Raw genomic sequence first — 18,316 nt, forward strand, 5'->3', positions numbered from 1 at the left:
CGCTCCGGTGCACGTTGCTCGTTTCTTGGTTGCAGGTGGCTGTAGGAGCCCAATAATAAATTAATGTCCAGTTAACAAATTGATTTTATTTAATTTAAGTTTTCTTTACACTTTTAACCCTGCATTACTAACCTCAAATCATGTCGCATGGTTACTAACCATGGGTCTTATCGACCCTCATTTGTATTATCTTTTAAAATCGTTTAAACTTATAAATTGCTAAAACGTATACGTCTTTTAGTATATTGTAGTATTTTATTGTTAAATTTATAAAATGATGTGTTAAAAAATTAATTTATATATTTAAATTGAAATTAAGTTTGTATTCATTGCAACATAGCTAAAAAGTGAAAAAAAAGTTATCCAGCTAGATTCCGCATAAAATGATAAGTTTTAAAGATATTGACTTCAAATAAAGTGCAATTGAAACCTGAAATATAAAAGTAAAATGTTAAAAAGAAAAATTGGAATGACTAATGTAAAAATTTTTCAATTATGTAATCTAATCGACCCAGGGTATTTTTTAAAACAATTTTTTATGCATAATATTTTACATGATTCTTATTCTTATTGTTTATAAACGTTTAAATATGTACAAATTTAGATTACACATATATCTTGCGTTAAAAAATATTCTTTATTTTTTGTTAATTTAAAAAGTTTGCGTGTCTGGGTCGATTCGACCCTAAGGTTAGTAATGGAGGGTTAATACTCCTAATGGTTTACTAATAATGCCTTAATATAATATTATGCTAGCACCGGTTTTCATACCCTCTTGTGCCTAATTTTCTCATTAGCTATGTAAGCTTGTGCGTATATGCTTACGAGGGCGTAGGTATGATATACGTATGTTTGTTCGTTTGTATAGACACATGTACCTGCTGGCAAAGTGCAAGCGAAAATGAGAACATAAAAAAATGCAATTATGTACAAATCATAGAAAACCGTAACATATGTTAGCCTAATTCATGGTCACGGTCATCCGATTTTGCGCAGTGACATGCTTCTGACCAAACATGTGAAATGCGTAATGGTGCAATTTTATGGACTGCTCTCCTTATAATCCCTTTTGTCGTTTTAATATCCACAACCCTGTTTTTGCCATCTGAACGAGGAACGATTTCGATAATTCTACCAAGTGACATATGTCGTGAGGGCAAGTTGCATTCATGGATGACGACCATTTGTCCAATTTCGATGTTGATTTCCGGTTTCAACCACTGAGAGCGTTGTTGTAGGCTAAGAATATAGTCGTGTGACCATATGTTCTTGAAACGCTGATTCAATTACGTCACCCGCTGCCATTGCGTTAACAAAGATAGTGTGTTCACATTGATAGCTTTATCTGGCATCGACAGTAATGATGTCCCAATCAATAGATGAGCCGGAGTTAGAGCTTCGCCATCATTGAGGTCATTTGAAAGCGGTGCCAGCGGGCGAGAGTTCAAAATAGCTTCTACTTTAATTACGACGGTCTGAAGTTCTTCATACGACAGGTGTGCGTTTGAAATGTTTTTTAGCAAAATGGATTTCATCGATTTCCCTGCCGCCTCCAATAAAGCAAAACTTAAAACCAGTGTTGGTGCTATAACTAGTGATGTCATCAGTAGCCGCTTGATTGAAGAATTGTTGATGAAGATCCCTCAATTTGGGTTGAGCGCCAAAGAAATTTGTTGCGTTGTCACAGTAAATGCGTTGAGTTATGAGATATAAAATTGTTAGTAGAAAGGTCGGATACTAATTCTGCATGTATGGCTTTGGATGCGAAACATACGAAGATTGCTATGTATGTTTTGTATGGAGCTCTTCCACGAAGACCATAAGTTGTACTGAAAGGGCCGCAAAAGTCAACGCCGCTAACTAGAAATGGGCGTTGCGTTTGCGAATGATTGGCAGGAATATCCGCCATAATTTTAGCCATTAATGTAGGTTTATAATGAAAACAGAGCACGCAATTTCGAACGATTTTCCTTACGATTTCGCGAGCATTTATAACCCAGATTCACTCACGCAAGAGATTTATTAAAACCTTTGGACCAGCATGTAAATTCTTCCGATGAAGATGTTCTATGTACAAAGATGTAAATCGATGATCTATTGAAAGAAGTGCAGGAAATTTTGCGTCAATTTGACCTCACTACTTGAATAAAAACTCGTAACTTATACTCAATACTTTGTTTTAATTTTTAATTCAAATAATTCCATATTCATTTTAACTTCAGCACGCTGCTCGTTCTGTGCTACTAAATCACTTTCACCAACCACACCAAACCGTTTTTTTCCTGGAAATATCCACTATTGAATCCTTTCAGGTTTTTCTTCGTCCCTAATTCGTCAATTTTGCCTGTTTACACACCCATTGAAATGGAAATGAGCCTCATCACTGAACAAAGTTTGGTTCGAAAACGTTACTGGCGTATACACTCCTTATGCGGTTATAGTCGAGTTAACAACAGTCTCCCTTTTGGTTTTTCCAACGGGGTGGAGGTCTTCCTCTTCCTCTGCTTCTCTCGGCTGGTACGAATACTTTCAGAGCGAGAGTGATTTCGTCCAACATGACCTAGCCAGCGTAGCTGTTGTCTTATAATTCGCGGATCAATGGCAATGTCGTCGTATATTTCATACAGCTCGTCGGTTCATCGAATGCGAAAAAAACTTGTAACGTCGACTCATCAGATGTCGTCATCGTCCATGTCTTTGCACCATATGTATAACACATATAGACGGGGAAAATGAGTGAACAAAACACTTTTCAGACGGTTTTGCATTCGTTTGACTTAGTACTGTTTGCATATGCGACGAAGCCGAACACCAGCAAGCAAAAAATATAGCATGTTTTGGCTGATTTTGCTAATTCTAGTCTGATAGATCGAGAAAATATGGAAACATTTGTTGTTCGTTTTTCTCGCTAAAGCTCAAGAAAAGCTAGATCGTTATAGCTGATTTTAAGATTGAAATGTATAGTAAGAAAATATGGAATAACAAAATCTATATACTCATATTTAAAAATTATTGCTTAGTCTCACTAAAGCTCGAAAATGGCTTCACCGATTGGCTAATATTGGTCTTGAATTATATGTGGGGTTCCAGAGAAACATTTCTGAAGCATCCATAACAGTATTTGTAATTTCACAACCATCGCATGCCTTGTGATCGTGCTCTTTTTTTGTGTTGACCTTTCGTGATAGTGACATACAAGTATTACTGCTAAGTGCACGAGATCTATTCTCACTTTGATTAATTCGATTTTACGATGCCAAGGAGAATATGACCTGACTTAGGACGTCTCAGTCACTTAAATTTGCGCACAGCCGCGTTCTAGCCGCTCTGATAAGCAGAGAGAGACAAATCGAGAAAATAGTCGTATTTCAATGCCAGAATTACGATTTCAATGAGTCACAATGAAGTAGATAAACTTAGAAGAAATGGGTTCGTGCACATCAAACATAACAGCAGCGGGCAAGACATAATGAAATTGAGAAATTCCGCAGACGCAGTGCTCTTGTGATCCTGGAACCAGGATCTGGCAATAGATTTTTGTGTCGACAAATCGGTATCATTTGGAAAAATGAAATAATTTTTTAATATTTCAAGACGTAACAGTGATGAATATAGTAGATTATATTGCCCTGAAGCCAAAATAAAACTGCCACAGTTAGTCTCTTCACCAGATTTTTTACGTCACGAAGGAACAAATTTATCCAGAGTTCTATCGAAACAACACAAAAGTACAATATAAATACACATTACTTAAATACATTATAATATACTTAGTCAAATCTGATGAATACCGTGGTTGATCGATGGTATTCATTGCGCTTTTGGCTTTAAATTCGGAAACAATAGTGGCGATGGTGCATTATAATCGTCTCAATACGACCAAATAGAACTCCTTGCTGACGGCTTTATCGGGACGAGTTGAACAAGAACGTGTTTCATACCCAAAATATCCCCCAAAATCATCCGAACGGACTCGCAAGAGATTTCGGGCTCTCTTGCTACCTCTCTAACACTTGCTTGACGATATTCAATCACCATATTCTTCACTGTTTTATAATTTTCATCAGTTGAAGATCGTCCTAAACGAGGCATGTCTTCGACCATCTCTCGAATGTCTTTGAAGGCTTTGTACCACTCGTAGGCTTGTGTTTTGATAAAACTGAATCACCTTAAGCCTTTTCTAACATTTGCAATTTGTTTATTTATTGAGTATATAATAGTTAAAAAAGTTTTTGAAATGGCACGTAAAAAAATGTAATTTATGATATCCACGCTTGTGGCCGTAATTTTGATCTAAAATATAAATTTCAAAAAGGAATTTGACAAAATTCTGAAAAAAACGCGTTCAAAGATTGGAGTTGCTCTGTTCCCTACACTGTTCCCTTTCTACAAAAAGGGCTGTAGCGACCGTAACAATTTGAATTCTGATTTCAAAACTTGAGAGAATGTGTATTATAGCGTATATTATCCGATAATACAACTCGAAAATTTCACACTGAGACGATCCCTTAAGCAGGTAAGTAAACAAACTGGATGCCAGATCGTGCTCATAATTAGCATAGTAATTACAGACACTCCTACCAACTAAGCAAAATGCAGTTTTTTGAAACTAAATTATGAAACGATTGTTTTCTATATTGTTTTTAGAAATAAGAGAAACAGTTTTTTTTTTTCAAATAATGTAATATTTGTTGCTAAATAGAATATGTAAAGTTTTATAAAACAGCTTTAACCTCAGTAATGTTTAAAACTAAATGGAGCCTACGCTGTTCAATGGAAACCAATATCTCAGTAATAGTACTTTGGCCTTATAGCCATATGTACATATTTGAGGGAGTAATAAAGTCCACGCCAAGCATACCACACCACGCCTCTGCCTGTCTGACTTTTTGGATATTCTCCTCCTAAATATAAACCGTTTAGATGGCTGTAAGTAAAATACAAGAGGTAAATAATTTAATGTAAAACATACATTTATTTGAAAACTCCATAGGAAAGAAATTCATTCATAGCTATGAAAAACACATGTATTACCTGTCAAAGCAACCCCTATGCCACCAAGCGCCCTTAAATTTCAATGCACAGTTAACACTAGCTTTGTCATTATCACTATCTTTAGTGGAGAATTTTGAACCGTGATGAATAGTGAACGAGTCACCCGCCGTGCCTGAATATTGTCCAAGCGCAATTAACTCATACTTATCTTGAGCATTGCCTATAGCGAAACTGTCGTACTTGGCAACACGTTTCTCATTTTCAAAATCCTCCAATTGAAACCAAAGCTCATGAGATCGGGAATTCGTCAGGGCATGCATTTTATCCAAGCCGAGAAAGAAATTGGCATTCAAATCGCCGAAACCGTGTTCATACTCAACCCACCCACGATTGAAGTCGGTGTCGTTGCTTTGACGACGTTGAATTATAGTCCATGGTTCACCGCCATCAGGATCACGAAGACAAAAAACATTGAAAGGGTGTTGAAGGAGTTCTGGCAGATAAAGTTCATAAACGCCACTCCCTGCATATTTCCCGTTTTTTTGACGCATCGCTTCGGTACAAGAAGATGGTTTCTTGGTTGCAGGTAGCGCTGATTCCTGACTCTTCTTTATTTCCTTTATTTCACGAAGAAGCTGCTCTTTCATTGCCATTAATTCACTTTGCATACTAAGAAATAAAAAATACCGTCAAGTCTTACTAATACTCTATGATATAAAAATAGATTACCGCAGATTATAATTCTCTACTTTGAGGCTCAAACGCTCCACCTTATTGACCGCGCTCTTCAATAAATCATCGCCATGAAGGATGTCATTCTAAATGAATTGCACAAAAATATAAAATTTATAATTAATCTATTTTATTAAATTTAAATAGAAGGCAAATACGCCTACATATCCACTACTTTCAGTAGATTCTGAACAATTCCCCGAATACAAAAGTTGTCCAAACAGAATGGACAAGAAGATCAAACGATGTGCCATTCTCCACAATTTCAGTCAAACTGAATGCGAAATTGATGACTATGCCTTAAATATGCGTTTTCGAGTGAGGAATATTCTAGTTTTTATCAATTAATTACTCGGCTGAGGCGGTGATTTTGTTATCAAATTTGTATATATACACACACATATGTACTTATTCGTCGAATACTCAATAATATAAGAATAGATTACCGAAAATTATAATTCGCTAATTTTAAGCTCTAAAGCTCAACCGCTCTCTTCAATAAATCATGGTCACAAAGATAGGCGTTTCAAATGAATTGTACAAGAATAGAAAAAATAAAACAAACTACTTTAAATAGCTGCCGAACAATTCCCAGAATACAAAAGATTCCCACACATAATAGACAAGAATACAGGGTTTGTCCGGAAAGAAATAGAACTGAGTTGACTAAATAAAATGAATTGAACCAAATCAATGTTTTCGAAAGTAACATCTCTTAGTTTTGTCATTCATGAATTTGTGATTTTAAATAACCCAATTCTGATCACCAAAACGCAGAGGTACACAACCGGGAAATACCTTGTTGAAACCACATATTGGCCACATGATATCGTCCATCATTTGGTCCATGAGGAGTAGTCATCTCGTCCACTATTTCATTGCCCTCGATGCCCTTGTGGCCTGACACTCAGTAGAAGTGAAGTTAGTGAAATTGATTGTTTCTGGGAACACTTTTCACTGCTGCCCTGCACCCCAAAGCACTTCTGGACGATATGCAATACAAGGTTACTACCTTGATTGCAGTTTGGCGTCTACCTAGATATTGACTCTCGAATTTATTGCAGGTGCATTAAAGGCCAGCTCCCCGGTATTGCTATAACTCAGCTGGAAGTATACTGCAGTAGTCCGGCAAGTTAAAGGACCGGCTTGGCTCAAATTTATCTACTTACCACTTTGCTATACTTTTAAGGTCAAATAATACGAGTTTCAGTTTCACCTTCACAAAGCTGCTCTTTTAGTGCTACTTAATCACTTTCCAGTCATATTTAAAACCAATAACTAAATTACCACAGATTACAATTGTCTTCACAAATTTCACATGTGTATCTTTCACTTTTGTATATTTGTAAGAAATTTCACAGAGATATGGTGACCATGTTTATCATATACTTATTAATTATATATAACGGGTGATTTTTTTGAGGTTAGGATTTTCATGCATTAGTATTTGACAGATCACGTGGGATTTCAGACATGGTGTCAAAGAGAAAGATGCTCAGTATGCTTTGACATTTCATCATGAATAGACTTACTAACGAGCAACGCTTGCAAATCATTGAATTTTATTACCAAAATCAGTGTTCGGTTCGAAATGTGTTTCGCGCTTTATTTTGTTCAGCGATGAGGCTCATTTCTGGTTGAATGGCTACGTAAATAAGCAAAATTGCCGTATTTGGGGTGAAGAGCAACCAGAAGCCGTTCAAGAACTGCCCATGCATCCCGAAAAATGCACTGTTTGGTGTGGTTTGTACGCTGGTGGAATCATTGGACCGTATTTTTTCAAAGATGCTGTTGGACGCAACGTTACGGTGAACGGCGATCGCTATCGTTCGATGCTAACAAACTTTTTGTTGCCAAAAATGGAAGAACTGAACTTGGTTGACATGTGGTTTCAACAAGATGGCGCTACATGCCACACAGCTCGCGATTCTATGGCCATTTTGAGGGAAAACTTCGGACAACAATTCATCTCAAGAAATGGACCCGTAAGTTGGCCACCAAGATCATGCGATTTAACGCCTTTAGACTATTTTTTGTGGGGCTACGTCAAGTCTAAAGTCTACAGAAATAAGCCAGCAACTATTCCAGCTTTGGAAGACAACATTTCCGAAGAAATTCGGGCTATTCCGGCCGAAATGCTCGAAAAAGTTGCCCAAAATTGGACTTTCCGAATGGACCACCTAAGACGCAGCCGCGGTCAACATTTAAATGAAATTATCTTCAAAAAGTAAATGTCATGAACCAATCTAACGTTTCAAATAAAGAACCGATGAGATTTTGCAAATTTTATGCGTTTTTTTTTAAAAAAAAGTTATCAAGCTCTTAAAAAATCACCCTTTATTTCGTGGTGTCTGAAAAACTGTATTGAAAAGAAGCCGCATTTCCCTGAGGTATTCGACATTAACCGAAATTAATAACCAACTCTTTCTTTTCTAAAACAGATACGATTGTAAATATTAAAGTCACATTCATACTTGATTTCATTCCTTAATCTCTCTATAAAAATTTAATAATTTTTTTTTATTATTTGAAAATGGAATCATGCATTCTGGATTTGTATTAAACTAATTTTATATTTTTATTTTCCAATTTTGGTCATTCCAACACACAACTTATTTAAATTTACATATAATTACCACAGGTTGGGAGTTGATTTGCAATGAAACGCCACAATTCACTGCCTACAAAATATGTCCAAAAATTATGCACAAATATTGAAAACGAAGCGACATTTTCTATGACTTTGGCTTGACTGAGAGTTAACGTATTCTCGATGTGTGAGGAAAACAGCGCTTCAAAAGTCAGCGCTTCAAAAGTTATTCAGTCAGGACTTCCGCCGCGACTGTACTTCGGAGCGTGCCCAATACCAAACCTCGAACCTCTGCCATAACCACAGATATTGAAGAAATTTTACAAAAATATTTAGACAAAGTCAGCGACAATTATGTATAACGATACTTAAGTGTCGGTTCTCAGGGCTATTCCGTAGAATGCCTTCCGTGACACCTTCAATGCTTGGAAATCGCGCTGACATCACTACATCGATGCAAAAGAAGCCTATTTTGATAATTTTTAAAGAGTTGTAACTATTGTTTCAATAAATTTTATTTAATCGACTCAGTCCTATGACTTTCCGAACGAACCCTGTATTATAACACATTCTAAAGAGCTCAACTGTCGCAAGATATCAAAAAGATAATTTGGAAGTTGAATCGAAATGAGTGGCAGTCGTTTACTTAAAAATTGGAAGCATGCCCGGAAAAAGTGAAACAAAAATATTTCGTTGGAACTAAATTTTTTTTTTCCTCGAATTGAAATAATCTTTATTTAAATCGTATCCGATAAAAAGTTGCTTGCGTGATTGAAAAAAAAACTAATTTTATTAATTATAATATGGAAATTTTTATAAAACACTAGAGGATCCGTCTACGCTTTACTGTGGCTGATACATAGATGGTACTACTAATGCCATCAATTTGAGTGAAGTAACTTGTGTTAGTTTACAAAAATTGGATCGAAAAGCATTTCGTGTGTTAATAAAGTTTTTTTTTGGGGGAAAAATACTGTTGAATTTCCTCTCTACTAGGAAAATCAACCGTTGAAAAGATATTTGTCAGGTAGGGGAGAGGCGAAATGAGAACCGATAACAATGAAAGCAGAACTGTTTGTGTGCTCTTTAATCGTCATAAAACCGAATTTTTGCGCCGCGTGTGACAATAGAAACATGGCTCCATCATTTCACACTAGAGTCCAGTCGACAGTCAGTCTAGTCTACATTATGAACCAGTTCTCAAGCGTAGAAAGACGAAAAAGTCGCCTGACAAGGTTATGGCATCAGTCTTTTACGATGCGCGTGGTATAATATTCATCGACTGATTACTGAGCCAGTTATAATCCAGTACACTGCGTATTTGGTTGCAATTCTATTCTACCATTAACAATATTATTATTTAGCAATATTATTATTTCAATGCCATTTTTTGGTATTGAAAATATCAGACGGGTGCGTCCTAAATACAGACTGCTTTGTTCAGGAGCGACAATCAGTATAATCCATATGTATACTAAGTATGCGTGGATACGAAAATTAGCATTCTCCCGCATTAGCTATGTGTTGTTATTTTTTTAATACTTTTTTTTTGCAGTCATAGAATTTTCAATTGATTCTTACATGAATTTTTAACAAATGCTTATGATTTGAAATATAATTTTTGTACTTATGAAATATATTAAATTTTAACATAAAGAGATAAACAGTATCCTAGTGGACATTTTTAAAATCACGATGATGATTTCTTGGTTGCAGGTGGCTTCACTACTTTGTTGTAATTTTCAGTTCAAATAATTTCACATTCATTTTAACTTCAATATGCTGCTCTTTCATCACTTTCCAGTCATAAAAATGAAACTCAAACCACCCATATTAATAACCAAATTACTAAATTACAGTCCTTACCTCGAACTATAATTTTCTAAATTGAGGATCTGCACCTCGGTCTTGTTAACTAAGATTCTTGAAACTTTACATATCCCTACAGGAAAAAATCTAACGATGTGACATCACACAATCTTGATAGCCAATCGACCAGCTCAAAATTATCTGTTTACCGAAGTGTTCTCTCAATAAATACATAGATTGATGCAATGAGTGGGAAATTGCGCCTTGTTGTTAAAACCAAATATCGCCGACATCACGAGCTTCAATTTCAGGCATCAAATAGTTGGCTTTCATCGCGCGATAACGGTCGTTCTCACTGCCATCACTTTTTAAGAAATATGCACAATCACACCAAACTGTTTTTTTCTGGCAAAAATGGAAGCAATTGAATCCTTTTGGGTATTTCTTCGTCCTAAATTCGGCAATTTTGCCTGTTTACAAACCCATAGAGATGGAAATGAGCCTCATCGCTGAACAAAGTTTGGTTCGAAAACTTCGCATCTTCTTGAATTTTTTCAAGAGCCCATAATGCTAAGTGATGTTGCTTGAAAAGGTCGATAGACTTCAGTTCTAGCACAAGCTGTGTTTTCTAAACTTTTAAATAAGATCTCGACATAAAATTCCAATTCGTTCCATATATCAGTCCGAGTTGCTGTGAATGGCGCCGAATCTACTATCCACGGTCGTCGTGAACACTCTCAGCTCTTCTTCTGCACTGCACCGCCTATGCGTTTATAGTCGAGTTAACAACAGTCTTCCTTTTGGTCTTTCCAACGGGGTGAAGGTCTTCCTCTTCCTCTGCCTCTCCCGGCGGGTACTCTGTCGAATACTATAAGAGCTGAAGTATTTTCGTCAAGCGGACGACATGACCTAGCCAGCGTAGAGGCTGTCGTTTAACTCGCGGATCTATGTCAATGTCGCCGCATATCTCATTCAGCTCGTCGTTCTATCGAATGCGGTACTCGCCATGACCATAAATCTTCCGCAGAACTTTTTCCTGAAAACTCGTAACGTTGACCCATCAGATGTCGTCATCGTCCATGTCTCTGCACCATATATATAGCACGATGGGGATGATGAGTGACTTATAGAATTTGGTTTTTGTTCGTCGAGAAAGGACTTTACTTCTCGATTGCATACTCAGTCCGAAGTAGCACCTGTGGGCAAGAGTTATTCTGTGTTGGTTTTCGAGTCTGGCATTGTTGTTGGTGTTAATACGTGATCTTTTAGGTCACGAAGGAACAAATTTACTCAGAGTTGTATCGAAACAATCAGCTGTTGTGACCAGACAAAAGTCCAATATAAATACACATTCCTTAAATACATTATAACAAACTGAGTCAAATCTGCTGAATACCTTGGTTGATCGATGATATTCATTGCGTTTTTGGCTCTAAATTCGGTCAGAATAGTGGCGATGGTGCATTATAATCGTCTCAATACGCCTCAATATGACCAAATAGAACTCCTTACTGATTCTCCGCAAGCAATTCATGATGCACCAAACCACGAATATCGAAAAAAAATGATTATCAACTTATCGAGACGAGTTGAGCAAGAACGCGTTTCTTACCCAAAATATCCACCAAAATCATACGAGCGGACCCGCGAGGGACCATTCTGAGAAAAACACTGTTCCCCTATCTGTTTTCTTTCTACAAAAAACGTTGTGACCGCAATTATTTGAGTTTTGATTTCAAAATCGATTTCTCGAAAATCTCACACTGAGACGATCCCTTAAGCTGCTGCTGTAAACAAACTGGTTGAAATAACGCGCCCATAATTGGCATAGTAAGTACAGACTAGGTAGGACTACCAACTTAGCAAAATACATTTTTTTGAAATATGATTTAACCGGTGAACTTAATTCAAATTCTCGGGTGAGTTAACGTATTCTCGACGTGTGAAGAAGGCAGCGAAACAAATGTTATTCGGACTCAGCCTAAACCTGAGGTAAGGAATCACTTACACATGCAGCAGAAATGCATCAGGTGTGAGAAAGCATATTACCTTTCAATATTGAATTCATTTATATTACACGATGTTATATAATTCCTTATTTAACGAAAATCAGTACAGGTAGTACATTATATTAAACTTGGGTAATTCGTTGAACAATTTCAAATATTCTTCATATTAAACTATAATATAGCCAATATTATACGTTCATTTAGTTTTGCTAAAATATCTAACGTTAAATGGGTGATTGAGGTAGTACTAAAGCACTTTTATATATAATTAGGAGAAAAAGACGTTCTCTGAGTTTCAGTCCAGAACTGTATGGAGAGTCAACTGGTATTAGTTTCGGCCACGAAGTCTGACCGGAGACTTATTTCAGGTACCATGGAAGTAGGAGCCTTTTGATTTCGCACCAACCTGACTATTCGGACTTGCCGCTAGAGGAGTATCGTGTTGGTTGTGGTTTAAACTCAAATGCGAGTATAACTGAGAGAGCATAAGAGAATTTCAATATTCAAACTATTTCACTTTCAGACGCCAAAAAACCCCTTCGGAAAGTGTGAGGAATATCTTCAATTTAGCCATGTTCTTTCTAAAAGAAGTTACTTCCAACAGAAAAAAGTTTACCCAAACAAAATATGTGCCATAAAAGACTCAAGACGCCTTTCGAAAAACATTAAATCCAAAAACATAAAATCCAGTATATTTCTAAGTTTGATTTACTAAAAAAATATTTCAATAATAATACTTTGGTCTTATAGCCGTGTGTACATATTTGAGCGAGTAATAATATCCGTGCCAAGCTTGCCACACAATACCTTTGGCAAACTGATCTTTTGGAAATTCTCCTCCTAAATATAAACCGTTAAGATTGCTGTAAGGAATACATAAATTAATATGAGAACCTCACGTGAAGTGTGATATCTAGATAACGGTTATTTTACCTGCTTTGACATTTCCAATACCACCCAGCTCCTGAATATTGTACCGCGCAGTTGGTAGCATCTTTGTCGTTATGACTATCTTTAGTTGTGAATTTTTCGCCGCGATGAGTAGTGAACGAGTCACCGGCCGTGCCTGAATATTGACCAAGCACACTTAACTCATATTTATCCCGAGCATTGCCTATTGCGAAACTCTCGTACTTAGCAACACGTTTCTCATTTTCAAAATCTTCTAATTGAAACCAAAGCTCATGTTTTTGCGAATTCGTCAGGGCATGTATTTTATCCAAGCCGAGGAAAAAATTGGCATTCAAATCGCCGAAACCGTGTACATACTCGAACCACCCACGATAGAAGTCGGTGTCGTTGCTTTGTCGACGTTGAATTATAGCCCATGGTTCACCGCCATTGGGATCACGTAGACAATAAACATTGAAAGGGTGTTGAAGAAATTCAGGCAGATAAAGTTCATAAACACCACTCTCCGCATATTTCCCGTTTTCTTGACGCATCGCTTCGGTACACGATGCTGGTTTCTTAGTTGGAGGAGGCGCTGCAACCACATTTTTGCTCTCTTCATTACTAAAGTTTAAAGAGTTTTTATTTGTACGAATTTTTAGAAATTTTGAAATAAATATTAGCTGCTTACCACTTCGTTGTAATTTTCGAATCTAACAATTCGAGATTTGTTTTCACTTCACGAAGAAGCTGTTCCTTCATTGCCATTAATTCACTTTGCATACTAAGAAATAAAAAAAAAAATATTGTTAAGTCTTACTGATACTTAATAAGTTACAAATAGATTACCTCAGATTATAGTTCTCAAATTTCAAGCTCAAATTCTCCACCTTGTTGACCGCGCTCTTCATTAAATCATCGTTACAAAGATAGGTTAATGGCTAATTTAATTGCACAGTAATATAAAATTTAAAATGAGTTCGTTTTATTAAAAATATTAAGGATAAATACCGCTACTGCGTAACTTTGAACAGGTTCTGAACAATTCCCCGAATACAAAAGATGCCCACACAAAATGGACAAGAAGATCAAACGATGCGCCATTCTCCACAATTTCAGTCGAACTGAATGCGAAATTGATGCCTGTGTCTTAAATATGCGTTTTCGAGTGAAGAATTGTCTTGTTTTTATCAATTAATTACTCGGCTGAGGCGGTGTATTTGTTATCAAATTTCTGTATGTATAAGATTTTTATATAAATAATACAAAAAGTAAGTAAAATAAAAAATACTGTTAAATCTTATTGATACTCAATATGATAAGAATATATTACCACAGATCAGTGCCGGTTTTAACACTACCAGCACCCTGGGCGAGATTTCTACGGCGCCCTCCAACTGCAATTCAAACCCATTCGAAAAAAGGGAAAACATTTAATGAAATAAAAGAAATAATTATTTACTATAAAAAATAACCATTTATTACAAAAACACTAAAAAATACTTACTTCTATCTGCGAACTCTTATATAAGGTTGTCAAAGTCGATGTTTTCAGAAATTTCGTTTTCAATTGACAAAGTTGCTAAGTTTGTCAATCTATATTGAGAAATTGTTGATCGAAGATAGGTTTTTATCAGCTTCAGCTTTGAAAAGCTGCGCTCCCCACTAGCAACCGTTACAGGTATAGTTAATAATATTCGCAATGCTATCCATACATTTGGATACAGTTCTTGTAAGTTGCAATCTTTGATGAAATTTAAAACAAAAATTGGAGTAACCACATTTTGATCAGGCAAAAAGGATATCAGACTAACAAGTTTATCACACAACATACAACCATCTATGTCTGATTTAGAGTCTACAGTTAATTTTAATTGGAGATCACTACAGAGCTTGACAAGTTCGGGTTTTTCTGGAATCTGTTTAATATTGTACAAAAAAGACCAAGATTTCGAGTACTCATTTAACTGTTCGAACCTTTCATTGACTGAAATTAATGTAGTGTCCAAAAGACGGTTGAAAAATTCAACCTCAAATTTTTTTTCTGGAGAAGTTATAGGGTCATCGCGTGCAATTTCACTAGCTTGACGCTTAACACGTCGAGTTCTTGTTGTAGCTTGAAATTCAGGTTCAATTTCTAGTTCTTCGGCCAACTCCTTCGCTGTTAAAATAGCGCTTTTAAAGCCTGTATTTCTGTAGTCTTCCAAGAAATTGCAGCATTTTTTCAACATTTCTGTACATTTATCAAGATCCATATCTGTTGACTGTAGAGATTTACTTACAATATTTATTTGATAAAGTATGCCATACCAAACAACCAATGAAACTATGAAGCTGAAATTTTTCAGCTGTTCGGCCAGAGTAGTAGCCTCATGAGACACTTGAACATCAGTTTTCTGAGTTTCAAGAGCCAAAGTAATCAAAGCATTATGGATAGTACAAATTTGATAACGGACTGCTTTAACACTACTTATTCTTGCTTCCCAACGTGTGTCACTGAGCTTTTCTATAGTATATAGTCCCAAGTGATCGGATAGAATTTTCCATCGATGAACTGAATCTGAAAATAATGTGAACAACCTCTGAAGTACCCCAAACAAAGTAAATGATCCTACGGATGACTTAGTGGCAACGCATAGTACTAGATTGTAGCTATGACAGCCACAAGGCACATAAACAGCTAAGGGGTTTATGTCGAGAATTCTCCTTTGAACCCCAATATTTTTTATTTTTTTTATTCGCCCCGTTGTTATAACCCTGACCCCTGTTTAAAACTTTAATAATAACTTCAGTCAGTCTTTCACCAGTTGACTCATTGACAGGTATAAATTCCAAGAAATGCTTTTTTACTGATATTTTTTCATTATCGTCTGATAAATCAACAAATCGTAATGTCAGCGAAAGTTGTTCTACATGACTAATGTCAGGAGTACAGTCAGCTATAATAGAATAATATTTTGATTTATTTGTGTGTAATATGATTTCTGGCTTCACTTTTTCACTCATCAGCTCTATTAATTCAATTTGAATGACTTTTCCACAGTAGTGGTCTGAAATATCACCCTTCATAGCTGCATGACTAAATCAAATTTGGCTGGTAGTTGTACTAAGCCTAAGAACTTTCCGTTATTTGGCGTATATAGTTTGTCGGCAGTACCTCTGAACGCCATATTGTTTTCGGCTAAATAAAGTGTGATATGCATCAATCTAGACAAAACATTATTCCATCTTGTAGTTTCCTTTCTAATCAAGTGTTGCTCTTGGCAGTGTATTGTTTATCCTATTTTTAAAATTAAAACTTCTTATGAAATGTGCTATTTTCATGAATTTTTAACATTTCAGACAAGTGTTTCCAGTTGTTATACCCTTCAGATACTAAGTTCGACGTTGAGCTATTATCGAATAGTCTACAACAAAAACAATAAACTCGATCCTTAGAAACGGAGTAAATTAACCGACGGCGCTGAATTGTTTAATTGTTTGCAAGATTTTTTGTGAAATGGGAATTAGAGAAATGTTGGCCTGTATCATTTTTCGGATAATTATCAATGTGAATTTGCACTGGGCCACTAGTAATTATATGAACAATGATTTTGCCATTTCGAGTGACTGGCCAAGTGGCAGGATCCGATATATTGGCGACAACAGTACTAACGTCATCTAGTATTTGTATTGGGAAACTTTGTCCACAATCTCTTCAACACAATCTTCAGTTATCTGATTTGACTTGTCAGATAGAGGCTCCGCTACCGATACATTAATTTGTATTCCAGATGTAGATGGCATATTCAGGTCTTCATTTTTTGTTGCGATATATTTACATATCTATATTCATGAACTTTTTTGTTCTCTGAAATTCCTTCTCTCTTTCTGCTTTCCGTTTTCTATATTCTGACCCAGATGGTTTCTTTTTTTCTCAACGTTTTCAGACATTTTGTACTAATCAATTTTTGTAAATCAATAAAATCTGCAACAAATTAATCCTTTAGGTCCAATAATTTCTAAAAATAGATAAATTCAATAAAGTTTACAAATCAAACAACTTTAAACAGATTTAAATCATATATTAGGGTTTTTATGCAAAAATAATTGAGTTATTATTCGTTTTTTTTTTCAAAAGACTTCGAAATTTTTTTGTGTGGAGTTTGGCATAGGCTAAAAATTTAAGTACCTAAAATGTCGTATTTTGGTGTACACATAGGTGTACGTAAAACGTACGCCAATCGACAAATAATATACATACATAATTACAAACAACAAATATTTTTTGACAAAATTTCGTAAATGATATACTTTCTGAGATATTTCAGTTTGAAAATGTAAAATAAAATAATGTATTTTCTACAAAAAATTATAGATATTGCAATTATAATAATATGTATAACCAATAAAACTAACAAATGTTACCTCTTTATTATAATAATTATAGATAGATAAAAGTACTTACCTAATTAAATAATCCGACAAAAAACAAATAAGTATATTCTTTTACACCATAGAACTTTTTAGATAAAACTAATGTCACTCGATAGTAGAAACGGATAGTGACGAACATAGCATCACAATGGAACATGGACCGTCTGGTTACTAATTCGCCTCGGTTTGTTTTAAAATAATTGTTTTGTATGTGCACTGATTTTATGAATGCGAATGAGCTGAGTTTGTTACGCTTCGCTAAAATAACGCTAGCTCTTTTGAACCAAAAAGTTAAAAGGAGATAGACAATGTGTTTTTCTGTGATTGGGGATTCCCCGTAAAATGAACTCCGATTGAACAGATTGAATAGTGCGTTCCATTCAAATGTTGCTAACATAAAAAAATCCGTTTAATTAAGGGAATTTGCGACTAAGCAGGCCTCAAATTATGAGCATGGGCTGGGAGGCGCCTGTGGCGCCCCTTTTGACCGGCGCCCTGGGCGGTCGCCCAACCGCGCCCTACCCTAACACCGCTACTGCCACAGATTATAATTATCTAATTTTAAGCTCAAAAGCTCAACCTAATTGACAGCTCGCTTCATTACATCATGGTCACAAAGATAAGCATTTCAAATGAATTGCACAATAGGGTGTTTTTTTTTTTATTGAACAAAGCGATGCCATAAAATACCTCCTATCTGAAGGAATTTAAAGATAAAAACTCACGATTGTAGTGTATTTTCTATGGAAAATTTTTACAGGCCTTGGTGCAGTTCTTAATGTTAACATTAAGAGCTTAAATTTTCAGGGAATTTTTTCAGGGTATTTCCAAAGAAATTTCGTGACGGGAATGAAAAAACTTAATAGTTCAATAA

At 35.8% G+C, this 18,316-nt stretch overlaps 4 protein-coding genes across 11 annotated transcripts in view; 2 read left to right on the forward strand and 2 right to left on the reverse strand.

The window, feature by feature from the left end:
* Nucleotides 1-18,316, forward strand: part of LOC125775766 (techylectin-5A-like) — a 337,356-nt gene that overhangs the window by 188,881 nt on the left and 130,159 nt on the right. The gene's annotated exons all lie outside the window — the stretch shown is intronic.
* Nucleotides 1-18,316, forward strand: part of LOC105232848 (1-phosphatidylinositol 4,5-bisphosphate phosphodiesterase classes I and II) — a 222,669-nt gene that overhangs the window by 179,286 nt on the left and 25,067 nt on the right. The gene's annotated exons all lie outside the window — the stretch shown is intronic.
* On the reverse strand, nucleotides 4,666-6,418 carry LOC125775771 (ryncolin-1-like). The gene is made up of 4 exons (XM_049446406.1): nucleotides 5,892-6,418; nucleotides 5,725-5,813; nucleotides 5,035-5,664; nucleotides 4,666-4,927 (listed from the first exon to the last, which is right to left on the reverse strand). The coding sequence occupies exons 1-4, from the start codon at nucleotides 5,979-5,981 to the stop codon at nucleotides 4,789-4,791; spliced, it is 948 nt and encodes a 315-aa protein (XP_049302363.1). The 5' UTR covers nucleotides 5,982-6,418; the 3' UTR covers nucleotides 4,666-4,788.
* On the reverse strand, nucleotides 12,806-14,195 carry LOC105232847 (techylectin-5A-like). The gene is made up of 5 exons (XM_049446379.1): nucleotides 14,038-14,195; nucleotides 13,876-13,967; nucleotides 13,718-13,810; nucleotides 13,069-13,650; nucleotides 12,806-12,998 (listed from the first exon to the last, which is right to left on the reverse strand). Exons 1-5 carry the CDS (start codon nucleotides 14,128-14,130, stop codon nucleotides 12,860-12,862), a joined length of 999 nt encoding a protein of 332 aa, XP_049302336.1. The 5' UTR covers nucleotides 14,131-14,195; the 3' UTR covers nucleotides 12,806-12,859.

The sequence above is a fragment of the Bactrocera dorsalis genome, chromosome 1, assembly GCF_023373825.1.
Source record: "Bactrocera dorsalis isolate Fly_Bdor chromosome 1, ASM2337382v1, whole genome shotgun sequence".
Classification (NCBI taxonomy): Eukaryota; Metazoa; Arthropoda; class Insecta; order Diptera; family Tephritidae; genus Bactrocera; species Bactrocera dorsalis.

Excerpts from the sequence above, each read along its gene's own strand:
- LOC125775771 (XM_049446406.1), bottom strand. The coding sequence starts at position 5,981 with ATGGCACATCGTTTGATCTTCTTGTCCATTCTGTTTGGACAACTTTTG. Across the intron at positions 5,814-5,891 it reads CTACTGAAAGTAGTGGATAT|AATGACATCCTTCATGGCGA; the intron begins GTAGGCGTATTT and ends CAATTCATTTAG. Across the intron at positions 4,928-5,034 it reads CATAGGGGTTGCTTTGACAG|CCATCTAAACGGTTTATATT; the intron begins GTAATACATGTG and ends TTTTACTTACAG.
- LOC105232847 (XM_049446379.1), bottom strand. The coding sequence starts at position 14,130 with ATGGCGCATCGTTTGATCTTCTTGTCCATTTTGTGTGGGCATCTTTTG. Across the intron at positions 13,811-13,875 it reads TTTGAGAACTATAATCTGAG|TATGCAAAGTGAATTAATGG; the intron begins GTAATCTATTTG and ends TTTATTTCTTAG. Across the intron at positions 12,999-13,068 it reads TATTGGAAATGTCAAAGCAG|CAATCTTAACGGTTTATATT; the intron begins GTAAAATAACCG and ends TATTCCTTACAG.